This window comes from Arabidopsis lyrata (genome assembly GCF_000004255.2).
Source record: "Arabidopsis lyrata subsp. lyrata unplaced genomic scaffold ARALYscaffold_6, whole genome shotgun sequence".
Lineage (NCBI taxonomy): Eukaryota > Viridiplantae > Streptophyta > Magnoliopsida > Brassicales > Brassicaceae > Arabidopsis > Arabidopsis lyrata.
In genome coordinates this window covers 21708733-21728870 of record NW_003302550.1, presented here as the reverse complement: position 1 = coordinate 21728870, position 20138 = coordinate 21708733, and the positions used below count along the sequence as shown (strand labels likewise).

At 33.9% G+C, this 20138-nt stretch overlaps 3 protein-coding genes and 2 long non-coding RNA genes across 10 annotated transcripts; 1 reads left to right on the top strand and 4 right to left on the bottom strand.

Moving 5' to 3' along the window:
* Positions 1-776: 776 nt before the first annotated feature.
* Positions 777-2626, bottom strand: LOC110227557. Of its 4 annotated transcripts, XR_002331261.1 has the most exons (6): positions 2575-2626; positions 2160-2226; positions 2005-2069; positions 1718-1859; positions 1508-1629; positions 777-1436 (listed from the first exon to the last, which is right to left on the bottom strand). It is a non-coding gene; the product is annotated as an uncharacterized LOC110227557 (long non-coding RNA). The 4 variants fall into 4 exon arrangements; XR_002331258.1 differs by having other exon boundaries at positions 777-1629; XR_002331260.1 differs by having other exon boundaries at positions 777-1623.
* A 3901-nt stretch (positions 2627-6527) lies between these two features.
* On the top strand, positions 6528-6943 carry LOC110227434. Its single transcript, XM_021021529.1, has 2 exons — positions 6528-6607; positions 6728-6943. The coding sequence occupies exons 1-2, from the start codon at positions 6528-6530 to the stop codon at positions 6927-6929; spliced, it is 282 nt and encodes a 93-aa protein (XP_020877188.1). The 3' UTR covers positions 6930-6943.
* A 2683-nt stretch (positions 6944-9626) lies between these two features.
* Positions 9627-12647, bottom strand: LOC110227559. Of its 3 annotated transcripts, none has more exons than XR_002331272.1 (9): positions 11712-12647; positions 11341-11618; positions 11124-11221; positions 10972-11042; positions 10735-10885; positions 10501-10568; positions 10069-10169; positions 9880-9959; positions 9627-9796 (listed from the first exon to the last, which is right to left on the bottom strand). It is a non-coding gene; the product is annotated as an uncharacterized LOC110227559 (long non-coding RNA). The 3 variants fall into 3 exon arrangements; XR_002331270.1 differs by having other exon boundaries at positions 10069-10347; positions 10461-10568; positions 11712-12645; XR_002331271.1 differs by lacking the exon at positions 10501-10568 and having other exon boundaries at positions 10069-10347; positions 11712-12643.
* Positions 12648-15045: 2398 nt separating this feature from the next.
* LOC9308709 (zinc finger A20 and AN1 domain-containing stress-associated protein 7) lies at positions 15046-16480 on the bottom strand. Its single transcript, XM_021022075.1, has 2 exons — positions 16254-16480; positions 15046-15768 (listed from the first exon to the last, which is right to left on the bottom strand). The coding sequence occupies exon 2, from the start codon at positions 15737-15739 to the stop codon at positions 15215-15217; it is 525 nt and encodes a 174-aa protein (XP_020877734.1). The 5' UTR covers positions 15740-15768; positions 16254-16480; the 3' UTR covers positions 15046-15214.
* Positions 16481-17816: 1336 nt separating this feature from the next.
* Positions 17817-20108, bottom strand: LOC9308708 (probable sodium/metabolite cotransporter BASS5, chloroplastic). Its single transcript, XM_021022036.1, has 7 exons — positions 19762-20108; positions 19624-19671; positions 19467-19522; positions 19260-19390; positions 18721-19167; positions 18306-18642; positions 17817-18220 (listed from the first exon to the last, which is right to left on the bottom strand). Exons 1-7 carry the CDS (start codon positions 19907-19909, stop codon positions 18158-18160), a joined length of 1230 nt encoding a protein of 409 aa, XP_020877695.1. The 5' UTR covers positions 19910-20108; the 3' UTR covers positions 17817-18157.
* Positions 20109-20138: the final 30 nt, after the last annotated feature.

Here is a 20138-nt window from a genome sequence, read left to right as displayed (position 1 = left end):
GTACTGAAAGTCCTAGAATAATTTCGTGAATACCGAAAACCGACTAACGTTTTCTGAATAAAATAACCTGAGAATTAGTTTCGTTTTCTGAATAAAATAACCTGAGTTTCGTCAACTAAGATACATATTTTTCCTTTGCACAGAAAAAAAAAAAAGATACATATTTTTCCATCATATATACAAATACCAAAATTCTTTTTAAAATATATATATAAATATTGCTTTCCTGTTATTTGTTTGATAGGAAAAATAACTCATCATATATATTATTCTTCACTATGTAAAAATCATCATATCGTGAATATCAAAAGTTCTGGGGTGATTTCGTAAATATCAAAAGTTCTGAAATATCTACCAAAAATTCCAAGGTAACTTTGAAATACCGATTTGTTTCGTAAGTACTGAAAGTCCTAGAATAATTTCGTGAATACCGAAAACCGACTAACGTTTTCTGAATAAAATAACCTGAGAATTAGTTTCGTTTTCTGAATAAAATAACCTGAGTTTCGTCAACTATGATACATATTTTTCCTTTGCACAGAAAAAAAAAAAAGATACATATTTTTCCATCATATATACAAATACCAAAATTCTTTTTAAAATATATATATAAATATTGCTTTCCTGTTATTTGTTTGATAGGAAAAATAACTCATCATATATATTATTCTTCACTATGTAAAAATCATCATATTGTGTAAATAAAATCATTGTGTAAACAAACTCAAAGAATCAAAGAAGCAAAGAATAAAAGCAAACGAGTGTTAAGCAATGACTGAATCAGTTAAGTAAGCGATATATCAAAGAATAAAAGAAGTACACCAAGAAGGATGCAAGCAATTGAGTAAGCAACGATCAAATAAACAAAGAAACAAAGAAGGAATAAAGTGAGCAAGTTAAACATGTAAAACAATCAGAGAAAGAAACAAGCAAGCAAGTACATAAATGAAAATAAGCTAATGAAGCAAGCAATGACCTCAGCAATAAATCAAGAAAGCAAATGTATGCATGTGAATGTATGCATGAATGAATGTATGCATGTATGAATGTATGCATGTATGGATGTATGGATGTATGGATGTATGGATGAATGTATGCATGTATGAATGTATGGAGATTCAAGATATCACACTTTCGAAGGGATATGTTGTTTAGGATGCAGATTTTCTGGGTTCGGGAAGCTGAGTGTGGAAGAGACTGATCAAGTACTCTTTGTGCTTTGTGGGCAGACTTGCTTTATCTCCTTTTTCAGGTTGGTACTGGCTCTTATTCGATGATTGGCGAATCTAGTCCTCTAATTGATCTCACTGGTTCAAATGGTCTTCAAGTTTCTGGTATATCTTGGCTGGCTAGTAATGTCTCTCTCAGGTTTATCCTATTGGCAGTCACTGGCTCTTCCCAATCTGATCAGTTTCTTTGGAGAAATTTACTTAACCCTGGTTTCACAAAGAATTCTGAAACATGCTTTCCATCAAATCTACTTAGGGTGCTTGTTCGTGACATATACCTTCAAGAGACCGTCTTCATCGATGAGGTTTGTTGGTTCCTACCGCTTGTCTCCTATGTGCCACAGATTTAGAATTCATAACCAACAACTCGAAAATGGTCCATTGGCTATGAAATCTGCTACTGCATAAAAGTAAAAGAGACAATAATTCCAAGCTATAAATATGAGAAAAATCGAAATACTAACAGAAGAAAAAGGTTGAAGACATACCTGGGAGGATGATTAAACTTAAGAAACTAGAAGAAGATAACAACTCCTCTAGAGATGGAAAATCAAGGTCCCCTGTCTTTCATTTGAATTACCGTTTCTACAAGTCGGTTTCTTGCTCCGGTTCTTGGCTTCTCTTTTGTAACTACATATATTCTACAAATCAGTGGATTCATTGATATCTCTGGATACAAAATATTTTAATGAAGAGGCCCCATCATAACCAACAGACAATACGAAACTAATAATTCTATGTATAGGGATTCCTTAAGAAGATGATAATAACTTACAAGTGATCATATTATTTACAGTAGGAACACTCGGTGGAATATCTGATGTTTAGTGTCTTCTTCAACTGTTAAATGTTAGATTAATCAAAAACTACATGATTAATGTTGAGGATGGATACGAGTTAATAAAGCAGGTATCTTTCGAATGTTTTTACCTTGACAATTGCATCCAATATAGCGTCTAGATACACGTCTAAATCTCCTACAAATCTCCTGGGGACACTAATGCAAAAATGTAAGATATTAATAAGTATCATAATCATGAAGATTGGAATCTCTTATCTAAATAAGCAACCGGAATAATTCATAATAGAAAGAAGAATTCACATCAGTATGATGCTAGCTTCTTCCGGAAGTTTTCAAAATGACCACTACAGTTTACACATTCTTCTTCCGGAAGTTTTCAAAATGACCACTACAGTTTTTGGACATATAGACACACTAAGGTGAAAATACAATATTTACACATTCTTCATATAACAAGTTTGGCTTGGATATGAAAATCTCAATTGTTAATAGAAGAAAACTTGTGACAAATGGCCTAGATAGCACGTCAAAAGTAGTTGTTACCTTCCTCTACATATTTCCAATACTCGGCTTCATGCTACTTCACAATCCTGAACAAGGTTTAAGCAACTTAGTTATAGAAAAAAACCCTTGGAAAAAAAGATTTGAAGTTGGAGCAAGAACATGCCTGAAAAGCACAGTCATCAATTCTGGTCCTGATACTGCAGTGGAGAAGTATACTCTGTTTTTTTATGAGTTTGTGGTATCTTTCAACCTGATCCGACAACCAAACGCAAGTAAGAATTTTAAACTGAAAGAAGAGAAAACATTGGTGTCTATTGTCTAACCAGCGCAAGGAAGTCTTTGTGCTGAGCATCTTCGGAATCAGTAGCTCCATCCAGTATTATACTATCTGAGGACCCACTGTCAACAAATTTTTATACACTTAAATTAATCTCAAGCTTCAACTGGATGAGACGATGCAGAATAGTAACAAAATTCAAGGAAAAAACGATATTACTCAACTTTAGCTGATCTTCTCTTGTTCTTTTTTGTTCAAGCTTCTTCCTTGTTAGAAAATACACATTTGTTAGCTAAATCCAAAATATTAGCACAGAGAATTTTAACTTAGTACAGGAGAAACAAAGACAAATTTCTGAGAAAGATCTGAACGACCAGATTAGATAAAGAACAAGAGCATTAACTTGGTGTAATTCTCTTCTCTTGTTCTATTTTTTTCAAGCTTCTTCCCTGTTTAAATACACATTAATCAAATCAGCCTGAATTCCCCATGCTTCACCATTCAAAAGACAAAACCCAAATTTAATTGTACTCACCATTGACGTTTGTTTAGGAACTGTGATGAATCTTACCTGAACCTCCAGTCGAAACATACTCTCATATGAACAGAAACAAGCAAGCAAGTTCATAAATGAAAATAAGCACAAGAAACAAACAAGAACAAGTTAATAATGTCACTAAATAAGCAAGCAATGACCACAACAATAAATCATGAAAGCAAATATGCATGAATGTGTATGTATAAATGTATGAATGAATGTATGAATGTATGAATGTATGCATGTATGAATGTATGAATGTATGCATGTATGGATGCATGTATGTATGCACACATGACTGTCTCGAGGCAGAAGTCCGCTAGTCGTTTTGCTGTGAGTCTGCTTACCAATTCAGCTCTTACCAATCTGATCAGTTTCTTTGGAGGAATTCAGTTGATGCTCCATGTATCTTTCAGCTGCCAAAAAATGTAGAGATGAGTAAGATTTTGAAACACTTCAGAAGTATATAATTTATCATCTACAATTAATGGACTGTTACCTGAAGATTGATCTCATAAGACGCAACAAAAGCTGGAAAGAAAAAGTCCTCAAGACACTCCGATAACCAGAGACTGGTGCCTGGGAAAGTGAAAAATAATGATAGAATCAACATAATTTGCAGAGGGTTGGTAAAACCGAACTCACAAAGTAAAGCTCGGTATCTGGAATTTTAATCTCGGTAACTTACATCGAAGTCATTCAACACACTATTTTGAAGGATTTCAAGGAAATAGCTCAAAAGGATGCTGCCTCAAAAGCTTGATGAACATAGCTCACGTGATCAATCTCCTGGTAATCAATTAAGATTAAACACATCAAGTAAGATAGTGGAAATATTCTCACTTTCATACCATAAGGAAAGGACTTTTCAATTAGGAAGTGATGAAACAAGACACAGAAATACTGTCCATGCTACGGCGAAAGGTCCTGCTTCAGAAGTGTTGAGGCTTGAGACCATCTCTTGAACCTTAAGAAAAGACACAAGTGAGACCTTATAAGGAAAATAGAACATTTAGGCAATATTGACAGATATACAGGAGAAAGTAGAATTGACAAATTGTTGGTTTTGTAGAAACTCACTTGTAGAAAGTTTTAACTTTATATGTACAGAAATACAGACCATGCTAGGGCGAAAGGTCCTGCTTCTTTTACTTCAGAAGTGTTGAGGCGTGAGACCATCTCTTGAACCTTAAGAAAAGACACAAGTGAGACCTTATAAGAAAAATAGAACATTTAGGCAATATTGACGGATATACAGGAGAAAGTAGAATTGACAAATTGTTGGTTTTGTATCTATCTGTAGAAAGTTTTAACTTTATATGTACAGTGTTCCTCGCGAATTAATTAAACAAACCTGAAGGGTTCTCCGTCGGGAACCATTTGTAACAGATTCTCCATGTCCGACGTTTTTACAAAAATCACCTGCAACTGAATTTCAATGCAGAATGTTGTGCTTCAGCTGACACAACTAGCTTTCTTAAATTATAAGAACCTGAAAGAATCCCCTGAAATACAGCACTTGTAAGTAACTTGAACGACTAAGTAGAAAGAAAGGTTGAAAAAAATACATACTTGGGAGAAAGAGTCAACTTAAGAAACAAGAAGATGACGTACAACCATTTCAGAGCTCCATTGTGATATACCTGAAATAAGCGTAACGTTGTATGATATGTACACGGCACCATATGACTCCGATATGAGAACACAACACAAACTTTAACTTACTATACAAGTGCAGAACCACTGAAATCAATACCCAAGTATGTTTCTTGCTCCAGTTTTGTTTTTTTTCTCGAACTTCATCAATCATGTTTTTAGCTACAGTTTGCGGGCTGAAAAATTCAAAACGGAATACAAATGAAATGATGTAAAAAAGACCTATCCAATACACTTTATCATGAAATTAGAAAATGGAAACTTACAAGTGGGTTCGTGACTGGCTGATTTTCTTGTTTTAGTCCATGATATACAAGTTCTTCCAGAACTTTTGCCACTGCTTATAGGTTTTAGAAATTAAACGATTAGTGTTCAGACTAATACACTTTTTTCTTTGCTTAGTTCAATTGATTCAAAACTAGTTGAGACAGTTATAACTTATCTGATTTAGTATAGTAACTATAGGGGAAAGCACAATATTCAGCCTTAAAACCTTGTGCTAGAGAATCCATGAGGCTCTTGGTTGAGAAGATGGTTGCAAGAAACGCCAAGCTCTCAAACCCTGAACAATTAAATCTGAAACATAAAAAAAGTTCAGATACAAACCAAGAAGACAAATTAAGAGAGACGATTAATCATAGAATTTGATCCTTATCTTTCTGGTAAAGTTCTGTGAGGCCGGTATACATGGATTCGATAAACCCTTGTCCACATAAAAGGTCTATGTGGTAGCAACATTAATGATGGACACTTAAGAGTTAAGAGTAGTTTCCATCTGTTAAATTTTAAGTAATAACCTAGAACTATATCTAAAGCAAAGTACATAGATGAATCAAGATTTACTTGAGACAGTTAGTGAGAAAATAGCAAGAAATTTAAGGATATAAAGTAAGGAAGTCAATAAAAGCAAGTTAAGGAAACAATTATGAATGTGCACAGGCAAGCAAGTATACATATTTGCGTAAGCATGCATAGAGGTCAAGTTTTCTAAATACGATATATTATCTAGTTATTGTAAACAAGAGAATAGTTAGTTAGTGATCAGCTAATAAGTAACAAACAAGTCAAGCAAGTAACAAATAAAGAATGACGTAGAAAGAATCAATGAAAGACGTAAAGAAGTAAAAAAGAGAAATAAGCAATGAATATAAACAAAGAAAACTGTAGACAAACAATGATATAAGTAGTTCATGTAAGAAAAACAAATAATCAAAGAAGAAAACAAGCAAAGGAGTTATAAGCAATGACTGAATCATTTGAGTAAACAATTATCAAAGAATAAAAGGAAAGCAAGTAAACAAGTTAATTATGTATGGTCTGAGCAAACAATGAAGTAGAATCAAAGAACCAAAAAGGAAGGAAGCAAACAAGTTAAGCGAGTAAGCAACGATCAACAAAGAAAGATACAAGAAAACAAGTTAATTATGTACGCATGCAATCAGTGAAAGAAACAAACAAGATAGCAGTGTAACTAAACAAGCAATCAATGAATCAAGAAAGTAACTATGCATGAATGTAATGATGTATGCATGTATGAATGGAGGGAGATTCAAGATACCAACTCATATCATAATTTCGAAGCGGTCGGTTTTGGGATGCAGGTTTTCAGAGTTCGGGAAGCTAGCTAAGTGTGGAAGAGGCTGATCAAGCTTCGGTCGTTAACAAGACTGTATCTCCTTTGTCAGCTTGGTTTTTGACTCCTATCGATGATTGGTCTAATCTAGTCCTCTAATTGATCTCACTAGCTCAAATGGTCCTCAAGTTTCTGGAATCTCACGGTTGGCTAGTGTCTCTCAGGTTTATCCTAATGGAAGTTGGATATTGCTGCTAAGAAGAAGTCCACTAGTCATTTTGTTGTTCCGAGCCTGCTTACCTATTCAACCGTCAGACACCGATTCTTCCCAATCTGATCAGTGTCTTTGATACTCCGCTAGGTTTCAGCTGCCAAAATTATAGAGACGAGTAAGAGTTTGAGGCACTTCATAAGCATATAATTTATCAGCTACAATTAATGGAGTTTTACCTCAAGATTGATCTCATAAGTCGCAATAACTGCTGGAAAAATCCTCAAGACACTACTACGATAACCAGAGACTGGTCCCTGGAAAAGTGATAAATAGTGGTAGAATCAACATAGGGAACAGATAAATTGAATTTTTTTTGCAGAGGATTGGTGAAACAGAACAAACCTGAAAGGTACTCTGCCGTTACCTTATAAAAAATATAAAACCTTTAGGCAAATTGCTTGTTTTGTATCCTATTTGAAGAAAGTTTAACTTTACCTGTGTGGTGTTCCTCGCGAATGCATCCAAATTTGGTGGCAAGCACTACTTTATCCCTCATACCATCCTTCAGAGCCTGGCAGATTTATAAAAATTCAACAATGTAATCATCATCTATACATATGAAATTCATGAAAAGAATCAATGCTAAGTTTTTAATTGATGAATTCCTCTCCCTCGCGCGAGCAGAGTTGTTGAACTTCAAGTTGATGAATTGTGACTGATGAAGTCGGTGCAGTTCTAAACACTCGAATCCTGGTTTAGTTAAACGAAAAGAAATCAACCAAATATAACCAAAACCGAAAGTAACATAATGGATGGTTTTAACATCGAAGTTATTGAGTATAATAAGTTCACATAGAAGAAGCTGATTAATTGGTAGCTAAGGAAGCATAAGTAATTGGTTAGAAGCTGGTAGAGGAAACATGGGTATAGAAAAATCGGTAGAGGCGAAGTGGGAAATGCGGAATAAGAGCCGATACAATTCGTCGCACTAAGCCTTTCGTAGAGTTGAGTGAACAGATAGCGTTTGTTTTGTCATGAACCAGAGTATGGTCAGTAAATACCTGAGTGCAAAATCTGCATTGTTGAGGCAACTCGCCTTCCCCCTTGAATTTCGACCTAACAGCAATCAAGTCCATCTCTAGAAAAAAATCTGCATTGTTGGTTAAGATCTGCAGAGAAAAAAATAGTTTTAATATCCAATCAAATCAGCCTGAATATCCCCATGCTTCACCATTTAAAAGACAACAACCAAATTTAATTGTACTCACCATTGGCGTCTTTTTAAAGAACTGTGATGAATCAATCTTATCTCAAATAGCTGAACTTCCAGTCGAAACATACTCTCATACAAGAACGGAATCACATAAGTATGGAGGCTCTGGTAGCCATTATGCTTTAGGGTAGCAATATAATCTTTTACCTGTAACAAAAAGGTTAGATATGCTCATACATAATACACTTTTTATAAACATAAGAGCCACGAGAGTTTCACCAAGCATTCTCTAGAGGCCATGCAAAGCAAAAACTTAATAATATATACCAATTAACAAACATCAGTCATGCATTTTAACTAGTAACAGTTAAACTAATGACATACCTCACATAATCATCAAATTCTAATGACATATCACGATCACCAACACTTTTACCTTTAAGCCTCTGGCCACTCAAAACCTGCATTCTAAATTCAAACACTACGTCGTTAACTATTCCAAAGTAGTACATAACTAAGAATTAACAGACTTACAATTGTGATAAGCAATTCCGTCTCACTGAAAACACTTCAATCTTTTCACTCGCCTCTGTAAATATGGATAACGAAAATGCAAAACCAAAACAGAACAATGATTGAATTCAATTAGAAGTAAAAGTTCTAGGCTTGATTTTTTACCTTCGAAAACTTGAGTGCCCTCTTGTAAACCAGCGGAAGAATGAAACCCTCAATACCACATAAGAAAGGAAGAAAAACCAAAATCAGAATGACAAGGAAAACAAAATTTTAACCCTTAAATTTAGATGACAATGATATGATAATTATAAAACCCTCAATAGAATCAAATCTTCTCATTCTCATATCAACATCGCAACAACATGATAGAACCTAGTGAATCTAAAACTCGTTACCAAACATGAAAGGCAAAATTAGCATTAGAATTAGGAACAGAACGAAAGGAATGGGGAAAATACCTCTGCTGCTACCATCTTGTTTCCAATTTCCACCAATTCTCTAGAGCTCATTGTACCCAAGAAACTCCTCTTGCCATTCCCTTCCTGCAATTAGCCACCCAACCTCGAAAAGTAAACTGTCACAAATAACATCATAATGGGAAGGTAAAAAAGAAAATCTCACTCTGCATTTTTACTTCCCAGTATGGTCAGTAAAAACCCTGAGTGCAGAACGTAGAGAAATCAAGTCCATCTCCTCGATTCTGATCTGCAGAGAAAAATGTAGTTTTAATTAATACCTAATCAAATCAGCCTGAATTTCCCCATGCTTCACCATTCAAAAGACATAACCCAAATATAATTGTACTCACCATTGACGTTTGTTTAGGAACTGTGATGAATTAATCTTATCTCAAATACCTGAACCTCCAGTCGAAACATACTCTCATACGAGAACAGAAACAAGCAAGCAAGTTCATAAATGAAAATAAGCACAAGAAACAAACAAGAACAAGTTAGTAATGTAACTAAAGAAGTAAGCAATGACCTCAGCAATAAATCATAAAAGCAAATATGCATGAATGTGTATGTATACATGTACGAATGAATGTATGAATGTATGCATGTATGAATGTATGAATGTATGCATGTATGAATGTATGAATGTATGCATGTATGGATGTATGGATGTATGGATGCATGTATGTATGCACACATGAATATCTCGAGGCAGAAGTCCGCTAGTCGTTTTGCTCTGAGTCTGCTTACCAATTCATCTCTTCCCAATCTGATCAGTTTCTTTGGAGGAATTCAGTTGATGCTCCATGTATCTTTCAGCTGCCAAAAAATGTAGAGATGAGTAAGATTTTGAAACACTTCAGAAGTATATAATTTATCATCTACAATTAATGGACTGTTACCTGAAGATTGATCTCATAAGACGCAACAAAAGCTGGAAAGAAAAAGTCCTCAAGACACTCCGATAACCAGAGACTGGTGCCTGGGAAAGTGAAAAATAATGATAGAATCAACATAATTTGCAGAGGGTTGGTAAAACCGAACTCACAAAGTAAAGCTCGGTATCTGGAATTTTAATCTCGGTAACTTACATCGAAGTCATTCAACACACTATTTTGAAGGATTTCAAGGAAATAGCTCAAAAGGATGCTGCCTCAAAAGCTTGATGAACATAGCTCACGTGATCAATCTCCTGGTAATCAATTAAGATTAAACACATCAAGTAAGATAGTGGAAATATTCTCACTTTCATACCATAAGGAAAGGACTTTTCAATTAGGAAGTGATGAAACAAGACACAGAAATACTGTCCATGCTACGGCGAAAGGTCCTGCTTCAGAAGTGTTGAGGCTTGAGACCATCTCTTGAACCTTAAGAAAAGACACAAGTGAGACCTTATAAGGAAAATAGAACATTTAGGCAATATTGACAGATATACAGGAGAAAGTAGAATTGACAAATTGTTGGTTTTGTAGAAACTCACTTGTAGAAAGTTTTAACTTTATATGTACAGAAATACAGACCATGCTAGGGCGAAAGGTCCTGCTTCTTTTACTTCAGAAGTGTTGAGGCGTGAGACCATCTCTTGAACCTTAAGAAAAGACACAAGTGAGACCTTATAAGAAAAATAGAACATTTAGGCAATATTGACGGATATACAGGAGAAAGTAGAATTGACAAATTGTTGGTTTTGTATCTATCTGTAGAAAGTTTTAACTTTATATGTACAGTGTTCCTCGCGAATTAATTAAACAAACCTGAAGGGTTCTCCGTCGGGAACCATTTGTAACAGATTCTCCATGTCCGACGTTCTTACAAAAATCACCTGCAACTGAATTTCAATGCAGAATGTTGTGCTTCAGCTGACACAACTAGCTTTCTTAAATTATAAGAACCTGAAAGAATCCCCTGAAATACAGCACTTGTAAGTAAAACAGAAGAGAAAAAGTAACTTGAACGACTAAGTAGAAAGAAAGGTTGAAAAAAAAATATACTTGGGAGAAGGAGTCAACTTAAGAAACAAGAAGATGACGTACAACCATTTCAGAGCTCCATTGCGATATACCTGAAATAAGCGTAACGTTGTATGAAATGTACACGGCACCATATGAGTCCGGTATGAGAACACAACACAAATTTGACTTACTATACAAGTTCAGAACCACTCAAATCAATACCCAAGTATGTTTCTTGCTCCAGATTTTGTTCTTTTTTTCTCGAACTTCATCTCTCAAGTTTTATAAGCTGAAAAATTCAAAACGTAATACAAAGGAAATGATGTAAAAGTGACCAAGCAATACTGACATAACGAAAAAAGACCTATCCAATACACTTTATCATGACATTAGTAAATGGAAACTTACAAGTGGGTTCGTGACTGGCTGATTTTCTTGTTTAGTCCATGATACAAGTTCTTCCAGCAACTTTTGCCACAGCTTATAGGTTTTAGAAATTAAACGATTAGTATTCGGACTAATACACGTTCGTAGGAATCAAATCAGTAAGCAAAAAAGCAATTAAAAAATAGAGAAAGCAAGTAAGTAAACAACAAAGCATGGAAATAATTGTGAATATTCAACGATATCTCGTGGATTGGAAACATCTACGCCTCCTGAATCTTCTTCTTCTTCTTCTTCTTCTTCTTCAAAAGAATCATCAAAAAGTAAACCAAAAGAATCAGAACAAGAACAAGAGCAAAAGCAATCTAAACCAAAAACAGAGCCACAAAACCCACTTTATTTCAATTACCAGCCACGACCACCGCTTCCTCCGTAACTTCATCCCTCACGGCCAGCCACCACCGTCACCGTATCCACCGCCATCACCACCGTCGGTGATGATACGACCATCCAATCAAAACCCCCTTGATCGTACAGTCTCGCGATCGTTAATGATCTCTCAAAACAAAATTGAACCCTAATGAATAAACCCTAATGAATCTAATCCTCGTCGATACCAAAAATCAAAATTAGAACAAGAAACAGAACAAATTTGATAGAAACCAGAGTCGAGGATTGCGATTTCTTCTTGATAACACCGAACAAAAAAAAAAGGGAAACAAAAATCAAATTCATGACGAAGACGAAACTGATAGAAATTAAACCTGAGAAAATAATCTTAACGGTCTACAAATCTTTTTGGATCCTAACCTGGAACGGTCATAAAACTCTTCATTAAATGTTTTTGAATTCAAATAATCTCACCCGTCCGATACTCTCTTCATGTAACATCGTTTAAAGTCAATTCTCCGTCAACTTGACTTAATTGGGCTTAAATTTGGACGTAGACTTTTGTGAGACTTTAACCACAATTAGATTTTTTGTTGGAATTAAAAATAATAACATCTTTTTAAAATTTGTGAAAAATGGATTCTCAAAGTTACAATACAAAAAAAAAGCCTTTTAAAATTTGAAAATAGATCATATGAACTGTTCATACAGTTATTATTATAATATAGACACAATCATGATTACTTGTATGACACACCATATAATTTGTGAATAATATTTTTTTGAGCACATCTTCAGAGCCTAATCACCGATATCTCGGCCTGTATTTGGCTCACTCATTCATGGTGGTTTTACATCATAAAAGTCGAAATTATAATCTTTTGAGACCGTCCTAAGATTTTAAACGATCAAACATGATTAGTCATCTCACTAGTTATCCTTTTTAGCCATCATATTAACTAACATTTTTAGATTCTCATATTTTCTCATATATATATATATTTAACCCGAATATTTACCCAAAAAATCGAGTATTTACCCGAAAACCCGAGTATTTATCCAAAAATCCGACAATTTACACGAACATTTATATAACGGATATTTAGCGGTTCTGAAAATCTATACCCGAAAATCTATACTATTTAGTTTTATGTCATGTATAATATAAATTGTATGTCATGTGTGTTTCAATACTTATTAAGATTTCTAAAATTATAATTTTTTATTTTATTTCTTTTAAAAATTAATATTTTTTCACTAAGAAGTACAAATTAAGAACCTACCAATGGAGATAAATATAATTTAAAAACAAAAAACCAACTCTTAAGTCAAAAAATTCAAAATTAATATAAAAATTATTCCTAAGAGTTAGATTTAAGAGTCTTGCAACGAGGGTGCTCTTATGCTTAACATTGACAGAGAAAATTCTAAGCTCTTAAAGTAGCGACTAAATTGAGAAGCAGAATTTGTCACCGCGGAGAAAGAGGTAAGAGAGGTAGTTTCTTAAAGTGATGTAACTTCAAAGATCTATTATAAATTTATAATATAATATCATATATTATATATATATATATATATATATGATATGTTTTAGTCTCAACTTTGAGTTAATTATCATCTGTTGTACAAACAATTATTAGATACAAAAAAGGTTATTACATTGATATAATTTAATTGAATTGATTTCTCATAATCATCTTTATCACATTTTGGTGTTGTGTCGTTCTATTTTTGTTTTATTCTCAAGAATAAGCATATGAACATTTTTTGTTAGAATTTATTTATGTAGCCATAACAATGCTTAAGACGTTTAGTCTTTGGTGTGTGTTAACTTAAGAATATGAATTGATATTCGAGAATTTATGGTTTTATTCCTACTTGGTGTTTAATTTGTATATCGTTTGTTTTTCATAATATAGTCTTTTAAAGTTTCAGATAAATAATAAAAACTTTAGGCGCTGACCGAGAGATCACAAATAGTGACGATCATGTTTTTACATGTTTATAACATTTTAACTAATCAAAAGATAAGTACAACAATCTGCAAGTAGCAAAATATAACTTTTGTTTAAATACTTGCACAAGATAAGTACAAAACTTTTTTTGTTTAAATACTTGCACACTAAAATTTTAAAAAAAAAACAAAATATATAAATGACACGTATATTATTTACAAAAATTATCCACGCTTGGTAATAAATTCATTTTATGGATTTACACAGTTACAATTTTTTAGATAATGTATATTTAAAGAAATCTTTGACAAAATGGTAGTTTAAAATTTTCATTGAGCTTAAGTCACCGATCAAAAAAATTTATTCGATGTATATTATCAACATCACCTATAAAGTAAAAGTAAAATTTCAGTATATTATATATATATATATATATATATATATATATATATATATATATATATATATTTTGGTAAACTGAGATTTTAGATATATTTTGAAAAAGAAGTAATATATTTTCCCTATTAAGTCATAAACAAAATTTATATATTTGTGATAATTTTGTTTGATATTTTTGGTGATCGAAATTAAACTAGTCCACTCTAGATTTTTTTTTCTTAATTAAAAAAAAAAACAATCATGAAACCCTAATAATATTCAATATCGTATTCAATTTTGTTATTTGTGGTAAAGATTATGACGGTAATTAGAAGAAACATCTAACTAAATGATGAAATAGGCAGTGATATATTTACCAATTCAAAAGTAAAGAACCTTTCTAAGCTTTATCTTTTATAGTGTCTTCCATGTAAAAACTAACTTCTAGTTTTCTATAGTTAGAAAGTGCTGAAGAATATAAAGTTCTTTCTAAAAGCTAAGGTGAGAGAGAAGATCATTGTTGTTTTAGGATAGGTGGTTTCTAGATAAGAATTTGTATCCATTTGATGTCTAGAGTGTTACCTCCGTTTTGTTTTGGCGACGATCAAAGAATGGCTTCCTCCGTGGTATCAACTTCAGAGCCCACTCACCAATATCTCGGCCCGTATTTGGCCCATAATGAATTCATTTCCAATGTTTTTTCTTTTTCCTTTTGCGTATGTATGCCAAATCGCCAACAAAATGAAAATTAATCACAGAATTTCTCTGTTTTCCATGAATTATCGTATAATTGTCCTTTTTCAACACAGTCACAGGTGTTAACTGATTACCCAACGACACACCACATCACACTGATTGAGATCACCATCATGTTCATCGTGCACAATATATATGCCTATTTTCTTATAATATATGTGATATATGTGATTCTATAACAAATGCACTACTACTAGTCTATTGATTCATCATCATGTTCACTCTCAAGGCGTGTCTAGTTTTACAGATATACGAGTAAAGCGACTCCATTTTACGAGAAACCAAGAGCAGGAATTTTCATTTTGATTCATGGAAACCAAACATCGAACATGATCACATCACATCACATCAACATCCCCGGAAGAAACTGATCAAATGCAGAAGACAAAGAAACACTTAGAAAGAACAAAGTTTTTTTTTCAAATCCTCTGGACTTTATCCGCCTTAACCAAAGGATTCGCCTTTGCGATTGCATCACGTCCAACTTCTTTGAAATCGAAGCTACACTCATGCTTCTCCGGGTACCTATGATTCCCGCAAAACGTGCTACCGCATTTGCACTTAAAACCCATTACCCCAACTTTCTTGTTACAGCTGAAACACCTGTTAGGTCGTACAGGTCTCGATGGCTCTGCCTCGTCCTGTTCCGTAGCTACCGGTACCGAAGACGGCTCAGCTGTTACAACAACGGTTTCCAAATGCGCTGGTTTAATTTCCAGAGGATGTTTTTGTCCCGGTGCAATGATACTGCAAGATGGAAGCTTTAAAGATTTCTTGACAGCAGCTTTCGCTACCGCGGTTTGATCTTCCTCAGCTCGTAAGCTTCTGTAACATTTCGAACACAGATTCATGTTGGATGGTGACCCGAAGAATCCGCATCCGTTATCACAGAGCTTAGGCTCTGTTGGTGGAAAGCTTGTGCTATTGTTCTGCTCTGAGCCCATTTTCGTTGTACCTTCTCGATCAATTTCACCTTCAATTAAACAAAACAAACAAAAACCATTAATCATCTGGCAACAGAAGAATCATTTTTAAAGGTTGTCTTCGATTCATAAGATGATAAGATTCGATTCAATTAGCCTCAAATTCGATTTAAACCAGCTTCTATATAACCAATCAATTCGATTTAACCCAGCTTCAATATAATCAATCAATTCGATTTAACCCAGCTTCAATACAATCAAAATTGATCAAATTCCATCAAACCCAGCTTCTATATAATAAAAAATGATTCAATTTGATCTAACCCAGCTTATTGATTCAATTCGATTTAACCCAGCTTTGATAAGATCTATCTCGGTATCAAATTTATCCAATTTAAGAACACTGAAATTTGATTAATCGTAAAAAAATGACCCAAATAACATTTTCACCCAAAAATGTTCAGATCTGTTGGAAAAACAAACAAAACAAATCAAATCAAACCAAAAAAAAACATTTCAGAATAATAAAATTTACCAGAAAAGTCAGATCAAATGAGATTTTTGCTACCAAATTTCAAAAGCTTCACACGATTTTTGCAGAGCTTAAATCTTCAAGAGAAGAAGGATGGTCAGGTTCTTCTAGGGATTTGTTGTTAATTCTGTTCAAAAGTTTGATCAGAACAAATCCCTTGATTTAGGTAAGAGAGAAGAAAAAGAAGAGATAACCAAACACGCAACAATGGTTGTTTGATAAGAGAAATAAGCTTTTGTTATATAAATAATAATAATGGTTTGGTTTACGAACGACGAGACACGGTTTCTTTTTTTTTTTAATTGTCGGTCTTGTCTTTTTTTTTTTTAAACGTCAGTGTTGGCGTGCTTTTGTTTTGAATTGTTTTTAGCCGTTGGATCTGTTACGACCGACGTTTATGTGACGTTACTGTTTTTATCACCGAATGGCATGATCGTAATATCTCAGAATTTATGAGGTTAAACTAGTCAATCAGCTATTTTACCATTCCTCCGCAGTCCACTGTTTTTTCTACCTCTTTTTCCACAGTCCGTTAGTTAAACATTTTTAGCTGATATAAGAAAAAGTCAGAATTTTACCAAATTTTATATTATTTGATTTGGTTTTGTTTTAAGCAATAATTAAAGTGAAATTTTTTTTTTTCATCTAAAGTGAAATTATTGTTGCAAATATGTCTCTAAGCTTGTGGTTTCTTAAGAAAATAAATTTTATTTATTTTTTTGTATTTAAAATCAATAATGTGAAAATATCAAAAGATAAGCTGCCAAAACAATTGAGAACAATGATTAAAATATTTTACAATATACAAATAATTGATGTAATCAGACATGACAATCTTCTTTTAAGCAAAACCACGAATAAATTTTATAGATAATGCTTAGATCATCTTCCACCATGATTCATAACCATTGTTGATTAGAGAGAGATTGATTAGAGATGTTAATTATGTTAACTTTCAAATGGAAGAATCATCAAATCATGAGACCTGCAATATATAATAAGTGGCTTACACATCCCCACTAAGAACCCTACCTATCCTTAATGGTCGAGAAATCATGCTGTTTTGACTTTCAAGAACCAAACTTCTTGTTGTTTCTTTTCCGTGAAGCCAGTCCTGATTTTCTGACCAAAAGCTAAAGTCAGTAAATATAGCCAAAAAAGAAAAGGTTATTCTTATAGCTTCTGATTTTAGCTACTACTAACTAAGAAATAGAACCAGTGATGAAGTCAGAGTTAACTAAAAGTGATGAACTTGACCTTTCATTGCATTGATAACCCAAACGCATAGAATCTTTCTATGAGTAACATCAAAATATAGCCAAAGAATTTATCTTTTCATGATTAAGCAAAGGACCATGGGATAGCCTAAAGACCGCAAAATATTACAAAGTATTGCACAAGGAAGATGTTCAGAATATAGAATAATGCTAGACTTATCGGGAGATTATCGAGAAGATACTCAAAAAGGGATATGGATCTAGAAAATTCAATCAAAACTTACCTATATGTAATCACCCGTTCAATATCCATTTCCGCATGAACACAATTGTATTCTTGATACATTGGTTCCATGAAAGTCTCAACCTTTATATCACAAGTCTTACACATGAATAGTAAATAAAAAAAAACTTGTACATTGTTCTCTTCTTTCTTGGCTCTGTTTTGGTTTAATATAACCGGGTTTTGTATCAGAACCGATCAAGAACAAAATTGAAATCGTTTTAAACTTTTTATGGGTAAACTCTTGGTTCTTTTATAAGAAACCATAACTAAGAAACCATAACCATTAAAAAAAAAAAAAACCATAACTAGATTATTACAGAAACACTGACCATTACAAAAACAATTAGAACAGCCGACCATAAACAACAGAAATTCTGCAAAATCCCTAATTAGGGTTCATGGCACTACTCCTTTCTGTTTTTCCATATGGTAACAAGCGAGACGCCCATTAGAGACATAACTACTGTCTGCAAAAAATCATAAATACCCGGTTAAACAAAATCATTGTCACGAAAAGTAAATAGATGAAACAAAACTATATTTCAAACTCACGGAGATTGCTGGAGGCACTCCAACGAGAGGATCTTGAAAGAACTTTGTCGCGAGGGCCAAAGCGAGAAGACTACTTTGCATTCCGGTTTCGTAAGAAATTGTTCTTTGTAGAGCTTTTACATCAGGTACCTTGCTGAAGAAGAAACCAGTGAAAAAGTAACCAGCGACGAAAGCCAAGAGATGAAACGTTATGACGATGAACAAGATGGTTGCACCAAACGGAGACAAGATTGAATCTATATTCAAAGCAAGGGGTGCTCCTATGCAACAACCCATATCGATAACTGTTAACGCCGGGAGAAATGGTTTGATTGCATTAGACAACCTTGGAAATAACCTGCAATCACATTTATAATGTAACGTTAGTTTTTTGCTAACATTACAATATTTCTAATTGATTGAGATGATGTCCTACCTGTTTAGAAGTAGTCCTGCGGCAATAGGTGTAACTACGACTTGGAGAATGCTAGAGATCATCCCAATCACATCAACGGGAAGCTTTTTACCAATGAGTAAGAGTGAAAGCATGGGTGTAACGAGGACCGCAGTAGCGGTTGAGACAGATGTCATGACGATGCTAAGCGGCGCGAGTGAAGGATCGGTCAAGAAAGTTGTGTAATTTGATAGCTGAGCTCCACTAACACATGAGACCAACATAATTCCAGCACCTATAGAAGTAGGTAGATTGAAAAGAGAGACAGCAATTACGCCGAAAATGTAACCTAAGAGAGGTTTTATCAAGTATTGTCCTATGTAACCGGCAAAAATAGCATCTGGTCTTTTAAGAGCTTCGAGAAAGTCTCTTTCGTTCGAGTTGATTCCAACTGCAAACATCATGAACCCTAAACCAGGCACAAAGTACCTAAAGTAGCAGATATATTATTAGAGATTCTGATGTCTGTTTAAAGTTTTAATCAAGATTTTGATCAGACTAGTAATTAGGTCGATACAAACCTTGGCTTGAACCATGTAAAAGAAGGTGGATAGAGAAGAGCTAAGATTGTACTTAAGAGAATTGCATGAGGAATAAAAGAGTTGGCTTGCTTTAATGTTTCCATTATAGAAGAAACCTTCTTATGGTACATCTGAAACAAAACAGAACTGTTACTGTTACTTGCCAAGAAAGCGAGAAAAGTCGCAATTTTGTTGATCGTGTTTTACCTCGTTTGAGTCAGATTCGGATACATATCTCCGCCAAGGATAACTTGACTTTCCATCTTTAGATTGTAGAACACACAAAACCAAAAAATCATAAACATTCAAAAACCGAACTGCTTCAACCCTAAAAAACAGAGTTATTAGCTGAAATTTTACTTACTTTGCGAAATCAGGTTACTTTGTATTGGAAAATCTACAGAGCATGATCCTACAAGAGAACTAAACTCATCAAAAACAAGAATTGAAGACTAAAGAGATGAATACATTTCATAAAAACAGAGGAGAAAGAAAGTGAAACCTTGAGAAGAGAATGAGAAGCTGTTGCATGGGAAAGTCGCAACTCGTCGAGTGTTGTGAAAAACAAGTGGGTAGGAATAGTTTCGAGGTTGAAGAAGACGATGTTGAGACTTTAAGAACAGAGTCTCAATCGGAGAGATCACACCCATTTTTCTTGCTTGAGACTTAAGAGAGAAAGAGATGTGGAAACAAAACGCAGCGTTTTTTTGTTCGATTTATATCTTTGTTTAGCATTATAAGCTCAAAGTACTATTACCAACCTAACCAAAGGTACGTTTCATTAGGCGTGTAAATTATTGATACATTTCCACGATACGCACGTGTGAATGCCACACCAAGTCACCAACCTATCGTCTCAAAAGCACTGTTTGAAAAATA